Source organism: Coffea arabica, chromosome 5c (assembly GCF_036785885.1).
Source record: "Coffea arabica cultivar ET-39 chromosome 5c, Coffea Arabica ET-39 HiFi, whole genome shotgun sequence".
Lineage (NCBI taxonomy): Eukaryota > Viridiplantae > Streptophyta > Magnoliopsida > Gentianales > Rubiaceae > Coffea > Coffea arabica.
In genome coordinates this window covers 38,819,094-38,840,110 of record NC_092319.1, presented here as the reverse complement: position 1 = coordinate 38,840,110, position 21,017 = coordinate 38,819,094, and the positions used below count along the sequence as shown (strand labels likewise).

The 21,017-nt window shown below is 33.2% G+C and overlaps 2 protein-coding genes across 2 annotated transcripts; both read left to right on the top strand.

The window, feature by feature from the left end:
* Nucleotides 1-356: 356 nt before the first annotated feature.
* On the top strand, nucleotides 357-2,650 carry LOC140007730 (protein STRICTOSIDINE SYNTHASE-LIKE 12-like). Its single transcript, XM_072050868.1, has 3 exons — nucleotides 357-663; nucleotides 1,206-1,484; nucleotides 2,019-2,650. Exons 1-3 carry the CDS (start codon nucleotides 437-439, stop codon nucleotides 2,506-2,508), a joined length of 996 nt encoding a protein of 331 aa, XP_071906969.1. The 5' UTR covers nucleotides 357-436; the 3' UTR covers nucleotides 2,509-2,650.
* A 3,844-nt stretch (nucleotides 2,651-6,494) lies between these two features.
* LOC140007729 (autophagy-related protein 8C-like) lies at nucleotides 6,495-9,256 on the top strand. The gene is made up of 6 exons (XM_072050867.1): nucleotides 6,495-6,633; nucleotides 6,762-6,828; nucleotides 7,900-7,955; nucleotides 8,040-8,092; nucleotides 8,835-8,953; nucleotides 9,034-9,256. Exons 2-6 carry the CDS (start codon nucleotides 6,792-6,794, stop codon nucleotides 9,126-9,128), a joined length of 360 nt encoding a protein of 119 aa, XP_071906968.1. The 5' UTR covers nucleotides 6,495-6,633; nucleotides 6,762-6,791; the 3' UTR covers nucleotides 9,129-9,256.
* Nucleotides 9,257-21,017: the final 11,761 nt, after the last annotated feature.

The following is a 21,017-nucleotide window of genomic DNA, read 5'->3' as shown; positions in this document are numbered from 1 at the left end:
GGCTATTTTCTTAAAGTTCATATTTTAATCAAAATGGTTGAAATTATAAGGCAAATTTGGTACCCTGAATCATAGTTGAATGGTAATCACCACAACAAGAAAGGTTATGAAATGAAGGAATTTTTTTGCAAGTGCTCGTGGAGATAAAGATTACTTGCTATCTTTTTTGTTCTTTTTTTGGGCTATGGAGCAGTTTAGCTTACTTTACAAGATGGATTGCAAGTTTCAATAGATTGCTAGGACATTGACTATTCTTTCCTGGTCATGATTTTGAGCTGCCATGATTGACTGAAATTTTTAAAGTCATAAGTTTGTGTGGTAACAAAGAAGTTTTCGTGTTTATCAGTTTGTCACCATTGTCTTCTACAAGTAGTTCCAAGCTGACCTTACCAAATTTGCTCAACAATCAGCTAGCAATTCTTTTACCTAAAAAGCCATGCTTTCCTGTTTTCTTCTTCTGTTTTTCTTCTGCTTCCCTTGCTCTCTTCAAGCTCATGCATCCCATTCCTTTAAGAAGCTCATCCTTCCTTCAATTGGTTCTGAAGCTTGTGCTTTCGACCCACATGGTGGAGGCCCCTATACCAGTCTAACTGATGGTAGAATCGTAAAATACCAAGGTTCAAGAATTGGATTTACAGATTTCGCCACCACAGTTGCAAATAGGTATGTACATGTTCTTGAGCATATATATGAACTAATTTCAATGCTATAATATAGTATTTTAGTTGTATTTGTAGATGGTTTGTTCATTTGGCACTCGTTTAAAAATGATTATTGTATTAGTTTTTTTTTTCAGACGAAGTTAAATTGAAAATTGTATTAAGTGCAAGAGGTGATAAATGGCAAATTAGGAACAAATTTCCACTTTGGTACCTGCTGTAATTTTTATTAAAAATGTTTCAAAATCAAGCATGATAATTGCAGTAGAAAGTATATTTTGAATATTTTTTTTCACGACAATGATAACGTTTTTTTGTAACCTAATCTATCCTAATTTAGGAGGATAGTAGTCTAAAGAAACTGTATAAGGGGTTTAGTAGATATAAGAATCTACTAGACCAAAGAAGTATTTTGACACCTTTTTTAGATTTTTTTCACTGCAAATAAGATCCGAACCTCTGACCTACCGTTCAAAAAGGGACTTAGTGATACAGTTGTTAGAAAGTATATCTTGAATATGCTTGATTGTTTCACTTTTGGTATAGGTCCAAGAAATTGTGCGATGGCATAGTTCCAGGTGACAATGTTGAATTGGCAGCTAAATGTGGTAGGCCTATAGGTCTGGAATTCGACCAGAAGACAGGGGACTTGTACGTTATTGATGCATTTCATGGTCCCATGGTTGTTGGACCAAAGGGTGGGATTGCAACTCCACTTACTAGCATGGATGGAGTCCCTGTTGATGTTCCTGATGCAATTGATGTTGATCCAGTCACCGGAACAGTTTTTTACACAGATATTGGCCCTGGAATCCTTAAAATCAAGTACATATCTATTTGAAATTACTTTGCATTTTCACTTTATGGTCCATAGGGGACTAATGGTATGGAAAACGTCTTATTATAACGTTTTACATATTTATATCATATCATTCATTTATCACTTAGTCTTACTATAGCGTCTTATTTTCTGTACAATGACAGCGTAATAAATTTTTCACCTAAACGGAATTAGTTAGATTCACGATGCATGTGTAAAATCAAATGTCACGATTCGAAATTACTTTGCATTTTCACTTTATAGTCCATAGGAAAAAAAAAATCTTTATCATATCATCCATTTGTCACTTACTCCTGATCTTACTATAACGTCTTACTTTCTGTACAATGACAGCGGAATAAATTTTTCACCTAAATAGATTTAGATTCACGATGCATGTGTAACACCATCATCACGTGTCATGAAACTAGACTTGATGATCTGAAAAAATTTTATTCCCACAGGACAGAAAGGTTTAAACCCGAAGCTAATGCTATATATGAATATTTTGAGATGTGATTATCTAATAATATGTGCAGGAATATGACGGCATTCCTTCTCAGTGGAGACACAAATGGAAGACTACTAAAATATGATCCAAAAACGAGGCAAAGAACAGTTCTGCTAACAGGGCTTTCAGGGCCAAATGGGGTGGCAGTTAGTAAAGATGGCTCATTCGTACTCATCTCAGAGTATGTTGCTGGAAGAATTCGAAAATTTTGGGTTAAGGGTCCCAAGGCTAATTCCTCGGAAGTATTGGTGAATCTACCAGGAAGTCCAGATAATATTAAGAGGACTGGTTCTGGTGATTTTTGGGTACCAGTAAACATAGAAAACTTGTTGCCTAGGAAGACCACTTTTCCTCTGGCACAGAAGTTTAATTCGTATGGTCAAATTTTGGAGACAGTAAACTTTTATGCAGAGTACAACAATATATACATCACTGAAGTCCATCAGCATCTCGGTTCTTTATATGTAGCATCTGTATATGCAAATTTTGTAGGTGTTTTCAGGGGAGTGAGGTGTTGACTGTTGAAGATTGAAGTAGCATGTATCTGTGATATGTTAGCACTGGTTGCACTTTTGAAGAGTCTGATGGTTACCTATTCAAGGAACTATTGGCTATATGGCATTTTGCGTTATGAATCTCATACTACACCATATTTGCTTATTCTTGGCTTTCTCTCAGCCACGGATTTAAGGGGGGGCTGGTGGGGGCTTAAGCCCCCCCCAAGATTTGGACGGTAAGGATAAGATTAAATTTGTCAAAACAATTTTTCTGAGTCCGTTGTTTCCTTTGTCAATTAATTTCTTACCCTCGTGACTGCCTGTAGTCAAGAGTAAACATTTTGATTTAGAGTAGGCCAAAAATTTTTTTTTTTTGGTTAGAAGGAAGAGTAGACCAAAGTTCAAATAGAAAAGTCAATTGTTGCTGGTGTCCATGGCCCATGGATTTGACTGACGTTGGGAAAATGGACAGAAGGCCCATCGAAGCGTGCAATTCTTCAGCCCAGCTCAGCTGGTGTCAATTGTTGCTGCCTCAAGAAGTCACGAGTGGTGCCGTTGGAATTAAACAAACATTTATTCTCTTCACAAAAGTGCTGCTACGAATGTTGCCCCGGTTTGGCAAGTGAGTTTTTTGGATCTTTGTCTAAAACTTTACTGTATCTTACTATAGAAGTTTTTTTAAAAAATTTTGAAGTGCGTAAATTTTTGAATATTTTGAAGTGTGTAGTTTAAAAATTTTGAGAAATTTTTGAGATTACTATAATTAAAGTTTTTAAAAAATTTGTAGCAAATAAACTTGGCAAAGCTCTGAAGCTGCCCCAAAGTAACTGCTGCTGGGAATCCTAATCCATTATATTACGGTGGTAGGTAAGAGCAGAGGTCCATCTTCCGACTGTGCTTTTTTTTTTTTTTTCCTGCAATCCCATCGAGAAGGATATTTTTGCAACAATTGAAAATGAGCAAATATTGCAGCGTTTTCAACGGATGAAGACTCGCAGAATGCAATTGCCTCCTCTTCGTTATTCGAGTGCAACAACTACCAATACTTATTTTTGGGTATGTATAATTATATGTTTTTATTATTTTTATAATTATTGATTCTAAATTTTACTTATTAAATATATTTATTTCGTCACAAAAAAATTTTTTTAATACACTTCAGCCCCCTCAAAAATAAATTTCTGGCTCCGTCCCTGCTTTCTCTATTACTTTTGGAGGTAATTGCCTTTGGTTTCTTAATCTTGGTGTTCAATGCAGTGGAACTTCTTTCTAATTTTCTTGCTAAAATGGACCAAAAGAGAGAAGGTAGGTAGACCACGTCGTTTGGATTGCAATTTTTCATCAAAAAATTTGAAGTGACTTTTTCATTTTTATACATGTAGGATGAACTACATTAAACTCTAATTACACTCTTGATTTGGATATGAAATATGATAAATAAGTAAAAGTCTTTTTTGGAAAGCAATTTTTCAAAGAAAAATTATTACTTTTTCCTTGAATATATTCTCAATCACCTTTTTACCTCACATATATCAAATCGTTACAGTAATTTTTTTTACAAAAAATCTAAAAAAATGCAATCTATACATGACCTTTATCTTGTCCCAAATCACATTACTATCGGATCAGATTGAAAAATATATAGAAAAAGTAACATATTAAGTTTTATGTGACAATTGATAGAAAAAAAAAGGTTTGAACTCTTAATTTTCTACGTTACCGTACCATAAAAGCACTTAAAACTTTTGCAGTGGCCAACAGCATCACTCCAGTCCATAAGTTGTTGGTCGTCCCACATCACTTGGCGGTGAATTTGGTGATCTCTTTTTTCTGTCGTTTTTACCAACTTCCCCTGTTCTAGGTGATATTATGTTACAAAAGATAAAGGATGAACCAAAAAGCCCTAGAAGCTAGAAGTAACAAATTTTCATCAGGTACATGGTAAATGCGTTGGCGTCCCTTGTCCTTTGTCCACGTCACTAGTAGAACCTACGTGACTTTTTTTGTTCAAATTAGCTCAACTTTAGTTTGATAGTGTAACAAAGCTTGACATTCGTAACATAACATCGGTTACTTTTCATTAGCTGAAAATTTATAACTAGATTTGATAATTATGTCCAAAATCCAATAACCCATCCAACCCACCCACTAATTTCAGAGGTTGGGTCGAGTAATTTGGGTGTTGGATCAATTTTGAGTTAGGTAATAAAAATTCAGATATATTTTGGACGGATTGGGTATTTGTATTGAATACCCATTACCCAACTTAAATATATTGTACAAGAATCTCACCTTGAAGAATACCCATTACCCATTACCCAACTTCAAGAATGCAAAAAATACAGTAGTTACAGCAAATGCCAACGCCACCGACGTTGTTCATAGTCATTTTACAGGACTTTTTGAAACAAAAAAGTCGGTCTTGTACTGGACTTCTAATGTCAAGAATAATAGAACTTCTTTAAGAAAAATAGAACTAAGGGAGGCCGGAAAATGGCCTACACCCCAGATTTGACAACAGAAAATTATTAAATCTTATTACATGGCTGCTTTATGCATAACTGCTGGCTGACGATGCATTACACAGTTCTCGTGATCCAAGGAACTGAAAATACACCTGCAATACAAGTTTTCAGCAACACACCTGCAATACATATGTACCCAAGGAACTGAAAATTGGAAAACTCTAGTCTAATGAATTACTTTATTGAAAATGGTTACCATACGTTTAGGTGTAGTGGCAGGAGGCAACGTTAACTAGCAGTACAGTTTCTCAATTTGCAAATTCGGAAGTTATCTTTTAGAATGCAACATGATTCATTTTGTGTTTATTTCTAATTTCTAATTTCTAATTTTTCCATTTTACAACGGCTCAGATGTGTTATCATGAATGATTCTTTTATGTTTATTTTTTGGGTCAAAATTTCAGTTTATAACTTTCTTTAAAGTGTGATTGTGTCCAAATAGTTTAAACAGTTAGTAAATGTATGTATTTGTGAAAGTATATTAGTGTGTATTTTAGTGTGTTTGTATGTGTAAAAATAACGTATTTCAAAAGAACTTAAAAAGTGAGCGTGTGTTTGTATTTGTGAGTGTTTTAGTGTGTGAAAATATATCTATTTATGTGAAAATGTATTTATATGGGTGAATTTTTTTTTTTTTTGTATGTGAAAATATATTTGAGAGAGTTTATGTATCAAAATCTATTATTTAATAAATTGGGTCATAGTTGGGTCATGGGTTTGAGATAACCCAATATGACCTAACCCAAAATTGACCCAATCTAAAGTTGGATGGGTTGGGTGTAACCCATTTGAATGAAAACCCAACATCAACCCGCCCAATTGCCAGGTATATTTATAACAAAATCATACATACCTTCTTAATAAATTAAATAATTAAAATTATTAGTTTCTTTGGTTAACCCCAAAGCATAATACTCTTTAAAAGTACAATGGAAAAACAACAAAAATAAAAGAAACAAAAATAAATTTGATTTCAATCAACTGGATCAATCAATCAAAATGATTACGACTACAAATGAAGTTGAATCCAATTTGTTTGGATTGTGTTTTATTTGGAATATTTTTACTGTAGCACTTTTTGTGATGTGATGTGTGTGAGATAAAAAGGTAATTGGGAAGATAAAAATGTGTATTGGAAATTGTAATGATGATGTAAGCAGATAAATTTGAAGAAATAAAACACAATCCAAACAAACCTATGTCCTAGGATCTAGTCTTAAAAAATTAATTGCGAGTTTGGTCTAATTTTATATCGGTGTTCATCTTGCTATGTCAAATTACTGATAATATAATATTAGTATAATAGATCCCACCAATAGGATTACTTGTAATTTTCAAAATGCAATGTTTCAACTTAAAAAGGACTAAGTTGCAAACTTTCCTTCGGTCCAAAATCTAGGGTATAAAAATAATAATAAACTAAAAGGGTACGACGTCGTATTAGGAAGCCTCCTCTTCCCGTACAGGATTAGTATTTTCGAAGACACTCCTTGTCCTAATTATAATAAAATACAATTCTTGTGCTCTGTTAGGATAAACCTCCCAACTATTGAATTATTTGTTCCAAGATTTTCCTTTTCTTGGAGGCCACTTCTTCTCTCCTTCCTTGCTCTTTCATCCGGTTTGCTTCCTCTTTTTCTTCCTTCTATAATCGATTATATATATACATATATTTATTCCTTTATAGTTCTGCTGCAATTGAGAGATTTGTTGTCTTACTTCCTACAAATTATTGATCATCTTTTGTAGTTTCTGATAAAAGTTTCAAGATCTTTGGGCATGGCTAAGAGCTCTTTCAAGTTGGAACATCCTCTGGGTACATTATTCGATTCAGATTCCGTTCTCCCTTTTTCTGTTAAAAATTGTTTCTTTTTGTTGTTAATTGTTGTTTATACTTCTCTTGATTAGAGGAATTGAGTGGTTGGATGTTTATGACTTTTAGATTGATGGATTCGAGAAATTTTGCAATGTTTGATCTGGGTTTAACTTTGCGATATTTGATCTAGGGTTTTCTTCGTACTTAATTTGGTGGTATGGATCAGTTATGGGTGATAACAAATTTTCGGATGAAGAAAACATATGGGGAAGAAAAGAAGGAAAATTTACAGTATTTTTGCTAGCTTGATAATTGAATACTTAACGCATATAATTTTCTAGGATTTTTTTCTTCCTTTTTTTTTTTGTGGTTTTCGGTGTAGAAAGTGATTTTGTGATAGATTGTTTCTTCATTGTTCTTTTTTTTTTTCTTTTTAATGTAACTATGTCTGGTTGATAGGAAAGAACAGGGGATATTAGGAACTTTATTCAGGCTTTGACATGAAATTTCTGTTAATTTCGTGAAATTAAGGTAATGGACTGCATTGAAGGATTAAATTTTTGTTTGTTATGAATTGTGAACAAATGTGAAGCTTTTGTGTTTGGGTTTTATATGTATTTGTAAGATTACAATGATATGATTTGAGGTGTGGTAGCTGATTTTGGTTCACATGCCTGTCACGAACGTTGTTTCCTAGACATGTCTGAGAGAGGATATAACATGATGTTGTAAACAGACAATCTAGGTAGCTGTAGATGTGCTGAACTTCTTTTGGGGGCTGGATGTCCTATGTTTATATGGCTAAATGTGTTGTTTGTTTTGGTCCATTAGGTTTAGGTTAACTGATGTATCCTTCTGTTAAGAAATTTCTGTTTTTGTAGACTTTCATTGGTGAGCGTATTGATCATGATGTTTCCTTAGGAGCTTAAAGTCTGAACGAATTGTTGATACCTTTCTTGTTTGAAACCTGGGAATTGTGCTGTTGTTGTTTAAATTGATGGTTTGGTGGAGTAGAACTCCTACCCTGTTTTCTTGTCTGCTGTTCTAAGATTGGTTTACTTTTCATATCAGAAAGGAGGCAAGCAGAAGCTTCACGCATCAGGGAGAAGTATCCTGATAGAATTCCTGTAAGACTCCTCTCAGTAATGGCCCTGTGGTGAAATTTTTTTAGATTTAAGTTTAATTATTGACTTATCTCTGCTGAATTGTAGGTGATTGTGGAAAGGGCTGAGAAAACAGATATTCCTGATATCGACAAAAAAAAGTCAGTTCATTTTACCTGAAACTTTGATTCTTTGTTAGCATACATGTCTAAAAAGCTTTGCATATACTATATTGTTTTACTTTTTTTGGGGTGTGCTACTTTAATTGGTGTCAAATTGTGAAGATTTATCTCCACATCTGCAACAAATGAAGAGTTCATATTCCTGTTTTTCTCTGTCTTTTTTGTGCATTGTGGTTGCCCAGTTAAACTTGTGGTGGTATTTAAGGGTGGACACAGGGAGGGGCCACGGTGGGTATTTCCTTTCTGATGTCTTAATAACTCTGGGAAGTTTTTGTTGATTTTTAATAAGTTTGTGCAGAATCTTTTCCCTTTCAACTGCGGATGGTTTGTCTGTTGATCAAGACCCTTGTCTATCTGTTACCTCTTGTAGCAACATGACACATACTTTGGCTTAGAGTTTGGGCGTGCTTGTGAGATTGACAATGAGTAGAGGCCCATTGGATACCTCTGGGCATTAGTGTGCCATTGATGGCAAAGATGCACAGAATTAGGAACTTTGGTTTAGATGTTTGACACATTTATCTGTCTGCAGCTTGACTTGTTGAAGAGTTGAGTTGCTGGATTGCAGTAAAATTTTTAAGTTGAATGCAGCACGCACCTGGTTTTTTACTCGGTTTTGGTTCTCTGTTATTGATTTTGGTGTTTAAGCTGAATCAGAATTAAGATTTTCCACCATTAAATTTTCCTCTTGAAAGGTGAATCATTCTCTGTGTATGTTCAGATACCTTGTTCCCGCTGATCTCACTGTTGGTCAGTTTGTCTACGTTGTCCGGAAGAGGATCAAGCTCAGTCCTGAGAAGGCAATCTTCATATTTGTGAAGAACGTTTTACCACCCACAGGTATGGAGCTTTTCCCACCATTGTGCTCTAGTATATTTCCCTTAATTACTGTGCATTAATTCCATTCCACATTGTTACAGCTGCTATGATGTCTGCAATTTATGAGGAAAACAAAGACGAAGATGGTTTCCTTTACATGACCTACAGTGGGGAGAACACGTTTGGTTGCTTTTAAGATGCTTATCCAAGAACCTGTACAATGGTGGATCGTTTGTAAATATTCGCTGATGTTAATGTCTCCCAACCAAAGATAAAATGTTGGGATGGAAACTTTTATTATTAAATCTTAGTATTTTACTGACATTATGGTGGTTTAGTAATTGCAGTCTGTGTTCATATGAATGTGGATGCATGTTTGTTAGTTTTCTGTTTTTTCTCGTTTCTATGTTGGTGTGTAATAATATACAAAAGGCATTCGTCTTTCAGCGATTTTATGCAAATTAAAATTGAAAATTTGCTGATCAAACTCAAAACGATTTCATAATAAATTTGATTTATTTTAACGTCATTCAGCTTCTTGAGTGAAGGATGATTTTAATCCAAACTTGTATGATGGGAACAACATTCATCACGGACCACATAGAAACGAGATTGTATGGTCGAAATACTGAATGTTTCCTACAGGGAAACCCAGATTGTAGATGACTCCAATTGATGTTCTTACATTTCCAGGTTGAGATTGGGCTTCTGCACATATAATGAAATGCTGTGTAAAGCTTCTGTGCTAAATAGCAATCTTTAATGAACAGTCTAAAAAAGGCACAATTACTAGAGAAGGTACATGTATCTTGACCATCTAAGTCAGAAATTTAATTGTCATCCAAAAAAAATTAAATTAAAAAGTTTTGAGCAATTACTTATATATTAAGCGCTTTTATCAATCTTTCAATCAATGTGGGACGTAACCTTGTACTCGTGAACCTATTTTCCTTCTTCATGAGTAACATTTATATTAAATTCAAATTTACAAATTCGTCTTTGACCCTATTTAAATTGCTCAATAATGTAAGTTCCAACTTAGCACTCAAAGTTACCTCTTATCTAACTCACCGGCCAACTGTGTTTCAATATCAAAACTGGATCCCGAATCTTTACCAAATCTGGCTCCTCATTCGAACGCTAACCGAACCCACTCTAATTTTTTTTCGATTTTGCGGAAGATTTTTAATTCTGATTTCACTTTGTTCTTGTTTAAAACAATAAAAAGCTACAAGCATCTAATAAGTAATCACTACATGCGTTGGTAATCTAACACAAACACAAAATTGCCAAAAAAAAAGTAGACACAAATTTTTAAAATTTACTGTGCAAATCATGAAAATTGAGCATAAAACCTTTTCTAAAATTATACTTCTACAAGAACATATATAAACTGCAGAATATACATATAAAACAAGAAAAAAAATAAACTCATAAACCACTTTCCATTGTTTCTAGTCGATTGAGCAAACCAATCCACAGTTCTCTAAAACTGCATATATTCAAATGCCCCAAGAACTTTAAAAAGGTGAAAGTTACAAGAATCACTTTGATGATTTTCTTTTCTGGGATTGATCCTTTATCCACTTGATTCCCAAAGATGTTCCAGTCTTGACCTTTTTGGCCCCAAAAACAGCTACTGCCTTAGCCTTAACAAAACCTGCAGAAGCCACCTTCTTGAAATCATCCATCTTTTTTCCACTTTTCTTTATCGATCTCTTCTTCTTGTCCTCTTCACCAGTTTTACCCGTACCCCATTGATCAGCCCAACTTGTTCCGCTGCCCTCCATTGAAAAAAAATTTCCCTGAAAAGTTCAACCAACTTATGATGTTTTACATATGAAGTTATCAATTTATAAGAAAGAATTGGGTTTTTCTATTATGGAAATTTGGCTAATCAAAGATTTGATAAATTATTGGAGAGCAAGAAAAAGGGTTGCAGAATTTAGACTTTGTATAATTGCAGAGACCTTTCGTTTTCTCCTTTTGGTTGAATATGGAAGTTGTGTAAAGATAAAGAACGTGACGGATTAAAATATGGATTTAGTAACTAACCAATTACATATTGAATTAGAATTCTATTTGTCTTCGGATAACTTTCAGAATTTTAAGGGACAGATTGGGTTATGCTATACTTGGGATTTTATATTTTTTTAATTTCTGTTACTCGATTATGGGCTCTGATTAGGATGATTTAATGAGAAAGAGTATATATATATAGTAAAGTTGCATATCTTTTAGTGCATGGTTTAATTAAAAGATTTCTGCTTAATAGGCGCTAATTAATTCACACGCATGTCTATTTACCATTTAAATGCACGCACACGCATATCTATTTATCCTCTTACCTGTGGACATGTCACCGAATTAGGTCTGTTTAAAATTGTTATGGCTTATAAAACAAATACTTCATTTGGAAGTGCTTTCAGTAAAAATTGTTTGTTAAATGTGTTTTTATTATTATTGTATGGATTAATTAATCTCATATATGTTGATAGTACATACGCTATGAGTCTTAGATGAATAATAACTAGGGTTAATTTCAGAAACCTCTTTCGAGATTCATTCTATTATCACCTGACATCCTTAAAGCTTCAAAAATCTCACTTATCTCCCCTATCAATATGATATGGCTAGATGTCTCGATCAAGGGCATTGAAATGATAAAGTTACCTCCAATGTTTCCTTACTTTTTTAAGTAGCAAAAGGTTGGAAAAAGACGAAAAGTTCTTTGAGCTAAAATATCTAAAAACAAATAACAAGAATGCCATCTAAAATATTTTTCTCCCTCTTTGTTGCAAAAATCTTTATTTTTAATGTTCATCTTTCCCTCTTTGCGGCAAAATTTTTGTGTTTATTTGCTACAAAATCTTTACTCTTAGTTTCCTTCTTGTTGCGACCAATCTCTTGAAACTTTTGCCTTTTTATAATGTTGAAATAGGTTTAGAAGTTATCCTTACATACAACAGTATTATCTAGTTACTAAATAACTAAATTTATTACTTATTGTAGTTACACTTTCTCATATTATATGTTTAATATTCCACATTATTTGTCTTTTTATATTTCAAAATTCATAAATCAAATTGCACCAGGATAAAAGTGGAAGGATAATATAATCTCTCTCCTCCAATGCATTTTTTAGTATTATTTTTTATACATAAGGGATGACAATGTTACACAAATTATCATTCAAGAGGAGCTATGTGAGATTCTTGAAACTTCAAGGGTGCTAGGTTATATTATGATAAATTTTAGGGGAGGCTTCTGAAATTTACACAATAACTATGTACATTTGAATTTAAAATTTAAATTTTATACATGTATCATAATCCAAACGTAATCATGTATGCCCTATTAGTATACGTAAGATTTACTCTTATTGTATCAGTACATTCTAGCATATGTGTTTTTTTTTTTGTTTGATGATGTGTAATTTAGAAATTTTGATATGTATTTATCTCTTTGTTCATTTCTTCACTTATGATAAAAAATTTCCAAAATTAATTATTTGTTTTTTGAAATACAAATTATTTTAAAAGTATGAATTCTGAGCTTGTGCTAAAACCGTTCTCCATTATTAAAAGCTTTACACTTTAGTTTACGAAATTATATTTATCAAATGCCTTGAGAGTGCTTTTATCATTCAAAAGTAAATTTTTCATAAAAGCACCATCATAATGATCATAGTGTTACGTATAGGATTTAACTGGGGAAAGCTATTTCCTTTGTTGTGACCTTTAACTCGGTTTATCAACGGAGAAGAAAAATATAGCTATATTTGAGAGTTCTTTCAACTGGACCAGTCTTGCAAGAACTAAGAGCAAACCCAACCTCAAGAAAATCAAGTCAAAGCAGTTTGTTTCATCTGGGCTATGCAAACTTGTTTTCGAAGAGAAACAGAAAATTTTGAAATTTGAAATTTATATTTTGGGCTACATCAGTTTGAGCTGCTTTTTTTTTTTTTTTTTTTGGGTTTCTGCCTTCATTGACAATTCTGTTTCCAGTTCAGTTGGTTCCTTGAGAATTAGGGTTTTGTTCACCCTCAAAGCATGTAGAGATGCTTAAAATTATCATGTATTATGGAAAATTTCAAGAAGCCTAGTGATATTTGTTATTAGTCATAGCAATGTTCGACTAGGAAGATAATTAAAAAGCTAATTTGCTTTCTTAAATTACAATTAATAGGTTATCTTAAATTAATTAGCTTTCTTAGAACATAACTAATTCATTGTTGCTAATTTTTCATATGCTTTGACAGAAAATTTGTGAAACAGTAATCAATTTCAGAGAGTGATCCCAATTTGTGTCTCAGTCATCGTGCAAAGGTTTTACCACAGAACTAGTCTGGAAAGCAATTGAACTTTTTTTACGAGATTTGACTGTTATTTTGAATTTCGCAAGCCAATCCTATCCTTTTTATAACAACACAGCCAATCTATTGTGCGTAATATAGTTAATCTCTCATTTAAAAACACACACAAAAAAGGGGAAAAAGAAAACCTACAAGGACTATAACACCATTAGCTTTCGAGAAATGTTATGGACCTTATGGTTAAGGTTACTGCATGGTAATGCCTTTCGCTTGTGTCAACAGCAGGAATAGGTGCCCAGCGGCCCATACATATGAGACCGTAGACAAGCCAAGCTGCTTGCAAGTTCAAACATTTGATTCGAACTCAATTTAACCAAGTTCAACTTCGAGTTCAAACTATTCGCTTGTGTCAACAGCAGGAATAGGTGCCCAGCGGCCCATACATATGAGACCGTAGACAAGCCAAGCTGCTTGCAAGTTCAAACATTTGATTCGAACTCAATTTAACCAAGTTCAACTTCGAGTTCAAACTATTCAATGTACATAACGAGTCGAGTCTGAGCATCAATATTTAGTAGTCGAGTGCTTAATGAGTCTAATCGAGTAGTTGTATTATTTATAATATATATATATATATTTAAATTATGAAATGATTATTATGGATTCGTGTCTTAGTAAAAATCGAGTTCGAACTCGAATAATTCAAACTCAAAAAGACTCACAGTGTTCTCAAACTCAATCGAGTCGAGTCTGAGTTTAATTATAAAAGCCTCGAGTCAAGCTCGAGCTTGTTGTTATGTACTCATTCGAGCTCAAAGTCGAGTTCAAGTAGGACTGATATTGATTAAGTTTGAAATCGACTATAGTACCACTCGAGTTCAATTTAACTCGATAGCATTCCTACATACATGTATCTTATGGCCTTTTAGGTCTCCAGCTAACATTACCATGTAAACAGGCTTGACAGTTTTTGTCAGCCCGTTCATTCAACTATTTGCCAATTTAATACTGATTTTGAACCATGAAAACGCTCCAAATAAAATTGTAAATCTCATTAATTTTATTGTAAATACAATTCAAATAAAAATTTTTTTTTTGAGGACTTCATTCGTCGTACCACATTGGTCAAAGACCAATTACTAAACTTGCAACTAATTGGACCGGACTCATAGTTGCGTTATTGCTTTGTAAAAAAAAAAAACAAAAGAAACCTTCCTATGTGGAAATCAAATGCGGTCCATTGAATCGTACTCCTAGATAAATAGAGGTATCAACTGTTTCGATGCTGTTAATGCCATAGCCCATATTTTAGTTCCTCCACAAAATGCCAAAATTATCCTTCTCAAGTCCAAATGCATTTTGGACTTAAGAGGGGCAGTTTCATCATTTCAACATAAATTTGCTGTGAAATAAAATATAGGCTGTGGCTTTATCATTTGTCCAATTGTTTGCTTTTGCCTCTGAAAAAAGCATTCCGTTTATTTTCGTGCTCTCGCCATACGCTCTCTTTTTTTTTTCTTTTGGGGGTTAAATGTAGGCCGAATCCATATTACGTAAACAAGGTTTTGCTACGCTCTTTGCAGCCTCTTGCCTACACAATTCTGAGATGCAGCTCCAATTGTAGGCCCCAACAGCGTCAATGGTTGGGCCATTACGCGACCTTCTTTTCAGAGTTCTGCCATCCAACGCCATCTGTAGGCCCAAATAACGTCAGTGATGGGCCCTTTCCACAGAATGCACGATATTGGACAAAAGTAGGCTGTCCAATGCTGTAATTAACCGTTTTATCAAAATAAATAAATAAATAAATAAAAGATGGGTAGAAAATAAGAAAAATAAAAGAATTATACCATGAAAAATAGATAGTGGAATTAACCTTATGCTCAACCATATACATTTAAATTGTTTCCTCTCTTCAATTTGTTAGTTTTCAAAATTCAATAGTTGTATTGTATGTGACTCAGATCAACATAATTAGGAACAATAACCAAATTAGCTAGCCTGCAAGGTAAAATATTGTAGTATAGAAAGTTTAGGAATAGTTGTGGCTTTCCTTTTATTTTTCTTTTTAAAAATTTTCTTATTTATGGTTTTTTTTTTAAAAGTTGTTCACTGGTGGTAAATACAAGAGTAAACTATCTCAAATATATTGGCTCTTCAACAATAAAAGCGACACATTTTAACCTTTTAGTTCATATCCACTGTTGGATCTGTCAAATTTTATTATTGAGGGGGCGATTTATCTCTTGAAATAGATAAAGAGCAAAAAATTGACTATTGGAGTTGTTAAGGGGCTCCTTCTTTGTGAAAAAGATATATCATCAAAACCACTTTATTTTATCAAGTGGGTGTAATCTGATTTAAAAAAAAAAAAAACTGTATGGCATGATGTGTGGGACAAAAAAGTGACTTTCAAGTAACAATGGATATAGTTTCTAGAAAAAAAAAAAGTAACAATGGATATCAGGCCCAACCTGGGGTAGCTCGTGTGGTGTGTTGCTCTTCTTTATGATATGGCCACCAAGGATCGAGTCTCTGGGTTAACGAGTTCGAGAGGAATGGACCCCAGCTCTCAGGCCGCAGGAGATTGGTCGGATCAAAGGCTTGGATATCCTGTGTCGAAAAAAAAAGAAAAAAAAATGACAATGGATATCACGATCATACATCATATATATGTAAAAATTAAAAAATTGTATATAATTTATGATTGTAGGGATCGATGTCATTGTGGTCAATAATGGCATCTTAAACGTATAACAAATATTGGTTAATGGCTAGGAATAAATTATCACTGAAAGAGAAGGAAGGGGACAAGAGCACCTAAATTACTTGGAGATAATAGTGTGAGATTGGTTCAACTATTGGAAGAGTTGGAAACATAATAGTTCCAAGAATGGAAGAGAAAGTTAAACAAACGAAGTTAATGGGAGGAGGGTTTCTTGCCAGAAATATGGTGGTTTGGATATAGGGAAAAAATTCATGGTCAGTTTTGTAGTCGTACAATGCTAATTTATTGAATTTAACATGTCCAGACTCCAGATTAGAGAGTATAAATTAAGTTCAGTTTACACAATCATATCCGGATATTTTGTGTTAGTTGTACCTAAAAAAGGGTCATTTAAATTTTACACTAAGTTTTATAAGTGTATGGATGGCTAAATAGCCTAAATCTAGTTACTACAAAGTGTATAAAATGTAACATTAGATTTTCTCAGTGTTTATGCCACGCATGGTATGTGTTTTTTTTTTGGTTTGTTTTGGTAAATTACATTCGTGGTTATTACAAGCTACTCTTGCCTTTTGAATAGATACCCAATTACCAAGTAATAAACATGGTTAAAAAATAGATTACAATTTTGTGTAAAGACAAAAAGGGGGGGGCACTTGGTTAAAAATCTCCATGATAGAGTTTGTTTGGACAGGAATTTGTTTGAAATATTATTATAACATTTTTTATAACATAATGTGTATCAAATAAAAAAGTAGGTAGGAAGATAACAACGTGTTCTGAAAAATATGTTTATGATACAAACAAATAATTTTGCGCAAATAATGCAAAGTTTTCTCAGCCCAACGTACATATCTTTATGCTGTTGCTTTTGTGGTTGTTTCTCTTTAAACCTATGGTTTTGAAGACTTTGTGAAACACACCTACTTTGCATGTCTGCCGGCCAAAGAAATAGCATCACACTAAGTAGTGTACAAAATGTAAAACTAAAATTTTTCATGTGTATAAATTACAAGATCGAAGTTCAAAATCTAAATTTTCAGGTTTATTATGGCAAAATCTAAATTTTCACAACTGCACAAAGTGCAAAATAAAAGCTTCTTCATGCGTATGCAACATACGATGCTTAATGGAGCTTTGATCAAGTATGCTTTATATGTTCTATTTTTGTTTCGAAAATTCATTGTCTTATTTCTCGATTCTTATAAGCTGCCCTTGCCCTTTTAATAGAAAATACAATAGGTTCTTCCTAAAAAGACAACAAATTATGTTTAAAAAAAGGAAAAATATCGCCCTCTATCTGGTTAAGCACCTCGATGACACCAATTAAATACCAATGGAGAAATATACAACTCTTTTGGCCTTATTTTTCTTGATCCCTTTGCTTTTATGATGAAAAATACCTTTATTTTTCTTCGATTGATAGAACTTAATGAAACATACTTTACTTGTCTGCTATACGAGTTTACAGAATGCAAAAAGTAAAATTTGTAAGTCTACAAAGCACAAAGTCCATGTCATGGACTAAGTTTTGCAAGTGTGCAAAATGAAGAATTCAAGTTTTTAGGACTTTTGTGCATATGTGTATGCTGTTTAGTGGAGCATTTATGATCGCAGGGGTAGTTTTCATTTTCTTTTTTGGAAAATTACATTAATTTGTACCATGGTTCATTGAAGACAAACCTTCATTATCAATATATACGTACGTGTGTGTGTGTATATATATATATATATATATATATATATATATATATATATATCTATCTATCTGAAATTATCCTTGACTTGAATAAGATAATCTTGGACTTAATGAAAAACATATATAAACTTAAGATATACACTAGAAGGCTGTGTCAATAAGAGAGTCATTTTCTTGTGAATTGAAAACCCTTTCTGACACAAAATTAATCACCATTAAGCAATGATACAGCTAAAAAAAGATACTCTTAATTTCAATATTTTCCCCTTTTGAGAACAACAAGAATGGAGCTAAACCAAACATAGAAATGGATGAAAAATAATAAAAGTTAACTTCAAAATTCAGATACGTAACTAAATTATAGATTCAAGAACAAGAAGCAACAATAAAGTATTCCCACCAAAAAAAAAAAGAGGTAGAGAGAGAGAACTAGAAGGAAAACTATAAAACTAAGACAAATTTTAAGCAACAAAATTCTTTTTTTTTTCTTTTCTCCTTTTTGTTTTTGTTTTTGTTTTTTTCTTTTAGGCATAGCTAGTCAGAATGTCTACAAAATCAACATGCTTTTTCAAAAAATCAGCAGGATGGGCATTGCGTAGGCAAAGGTTGCTGTATACCATACAAAAGATCAAGGACTGATGCTCCACTAACGTATGTCACTTCATAATTTGACTAAAAAGGATGATCAAGCGTGAACTACGGAAATAGAATGGGATCAGAATGTGAAAAATGCTTCTTTATACATCACACCAGTTCATCTGTTCTATCTTTCATGGCTTAAAAGAAGCGAAATATGGAAAGTATCTGCAAGAAAAGTTGTCGAGGACTAAGGAAATCATAATTTGCAGGAATCAACCCCACCCCCCATCCCCCCTTTTTCTTTTTCTTTTTTCTTTTTGGCATAGAATAATAGTGACGTTTCCTTGGTTACCTAGTACTAAAAATACCAAAAAAGGTCAGCACCAAAATGTGCTCCATTGGAGAAAAGGTTTATTCAAGGTAGGAAGTAATAGTTGTCTCATCTGATGCCATAATCCATAAGGCATCACCACAATGATCTGCGAGATTCCGGATAAAGTAGGATATGGTCCAAGTTGTATGAATTATTAGGGTTTATCAACAAGTTTCATTGCAATAAAAGAAGCAAATTTGAAGGAAAAAAGAATTCTCGAAAAGCATACAAAAACATAAAAAGCACAAAGTATGAAATGATCTGGTCAAGCTTCCAAATTTTGCATGTCTTGTGAAAAGGCATACATGGTTTTTTTTTTCTTTTTTTAAAGTGAAATGGTTTTGTGTCTATGTAAGTTCATACGTCTAGTGAAAGAATTAGTTAGGTGGTACGAGAGAGTATAAATGAGAGGTTTCGGTACACTAAAAAATAGTTCATATGTACAACCATTCATTTTGCAATTATATGAGGATATTTTAAGATCCAAAAAAATCCCGAAAAGTCAAACAAAAATATAAAACAAAAAAAGGTATAAAATTTTCAGCCAGGCTTGCGAATTTTGCACGTCTTGTGAGATGGCGTGTGTGTTCTTTTTTTCCCCCAGATTTTAAATATTCTATCTAATGGCATGCTAAAAAACCCAATTATTTTATATGTAGATCACAACATTTTTGAAGAATGTTAGGAAAGTCATTCATGACTAGCAATGTGCTACATAAGTCATGTTAGAGGTGAAGTCTACGTATAATTTCATATAACCGTTTTCTCAGGATTACGTTGCATTATTTCGAAGATGAATCGACAAAGTAATTAATCACGACCAAGAATGTGTCAAGTGAAGTCACGTAAATACTGAAGTCTACATACGACTTGATATGACCATTATCTTATAATTATATCACTCTATTCAAAAAAGAAATTAAGGAAATTATTCATCAATAGAAATGTGTGCCAAGTGAAGCCGGGTAAGGTGTCTATGTGTGGATACACACACACACACACACACACACATATATATATATATATATATATATATCTTTGTGAAGTGTTTCTTACGACTCTTTCCTCATAATTATATCGCAAGAATTGAAAGAGAAATTGAGGTAGATATTCATGCTAAGAACATGCCAAGTGAAGCAGCATATATAGTGGAATATGAATTTTTACACTGGGCACTAAAATTTTTATCCTTTTTTAAGTATCCGATAATTCTAAAATTGTACCAAGGGATTGTGATCCAACAAAAAATTTTAGCGGCATCATCTTGGAAGTGGGGCAGTTGATGGAGTAGTGGCGGAGTGAGATATAATAACGAGAGAAGTGACTCGTGAATTAGTGTTGAATATAATTACTTTATGTCTTAATAAGAGTAGACATTGAATTTTGCTAAGAGTTACAAGAAGATCAAGATGGTATTAGTTTAAAATGTCAGGAAGACAGCTGAAGGGCTTGATGCAAAAATCATGTATAACTTTATAGGGGTTTTTTTTTCCGAGAAATTTAAATATTTTATTTATTTTTAGAAAATTTTGACAGAGTTTTCTCTTATAAATGGACGAAACTCCCTGCCAACAAATCCAACTTCAAGAAAAATATCACAAGGCAGGTAGTTCACAGAATGATCCAGAATTAGCCAACCTCCTAGGTTAATCTACTTTATAGGGGTTAAGAGAAGTTTTTAAAATTTAGGAGGGGCAGGCCCTGTTGCCTCTGCCAGTCTAATGGAGAATTGAACATGCCCAGGATTAGGTCAAGGGTTTTATGGTTGGTATTGGTTTAAAGGCTGAATATTGAGATGATAAATTGGCAAACCAGCTCTTTGACGTCTCTTTAACCTTGTATTCCAATAATTCTTGATCTCGTTGTTTGTTCTGCTAGGAAGCTATAGAATGAAAAGAGAATGTTATATGCCAAAAAAACAAGTAATATGAGAAAAAAGTATTGATCTAGATCAAATCCCTAAGTGTAGATTACACAAAAAAAAGTGTAATAGAAAGACAAAGTCACAAGTGCAAATACTTTGGACAAGATATAGGTGTATAAAACAAAATAAAGTATATGCATTATATAGAAAAAGTTGTTATATATTGGAATTGACAGACCATCTAAATCATGGAATGTAGAGTGAAACAGTCAAATTTGAAGACATGGAGAGTATAAAAAGAGAGTCAAGGGGTACCAGATTGTGAAATCTGCCAAAATTGTACATAAGCAACTAGACATCCAAGTATAGAACTTCAATCACATATACTCGCATAGCGATCAAAATGATGAAAATTTTAAATGTCAAAAGACATAGTAATCAGACTTAATCTGTCAAAAAGTGACAGAATATATGTGAAATTTTAATAATTTTCAATCAACATGAAGGTATATATGATGAAAACAACC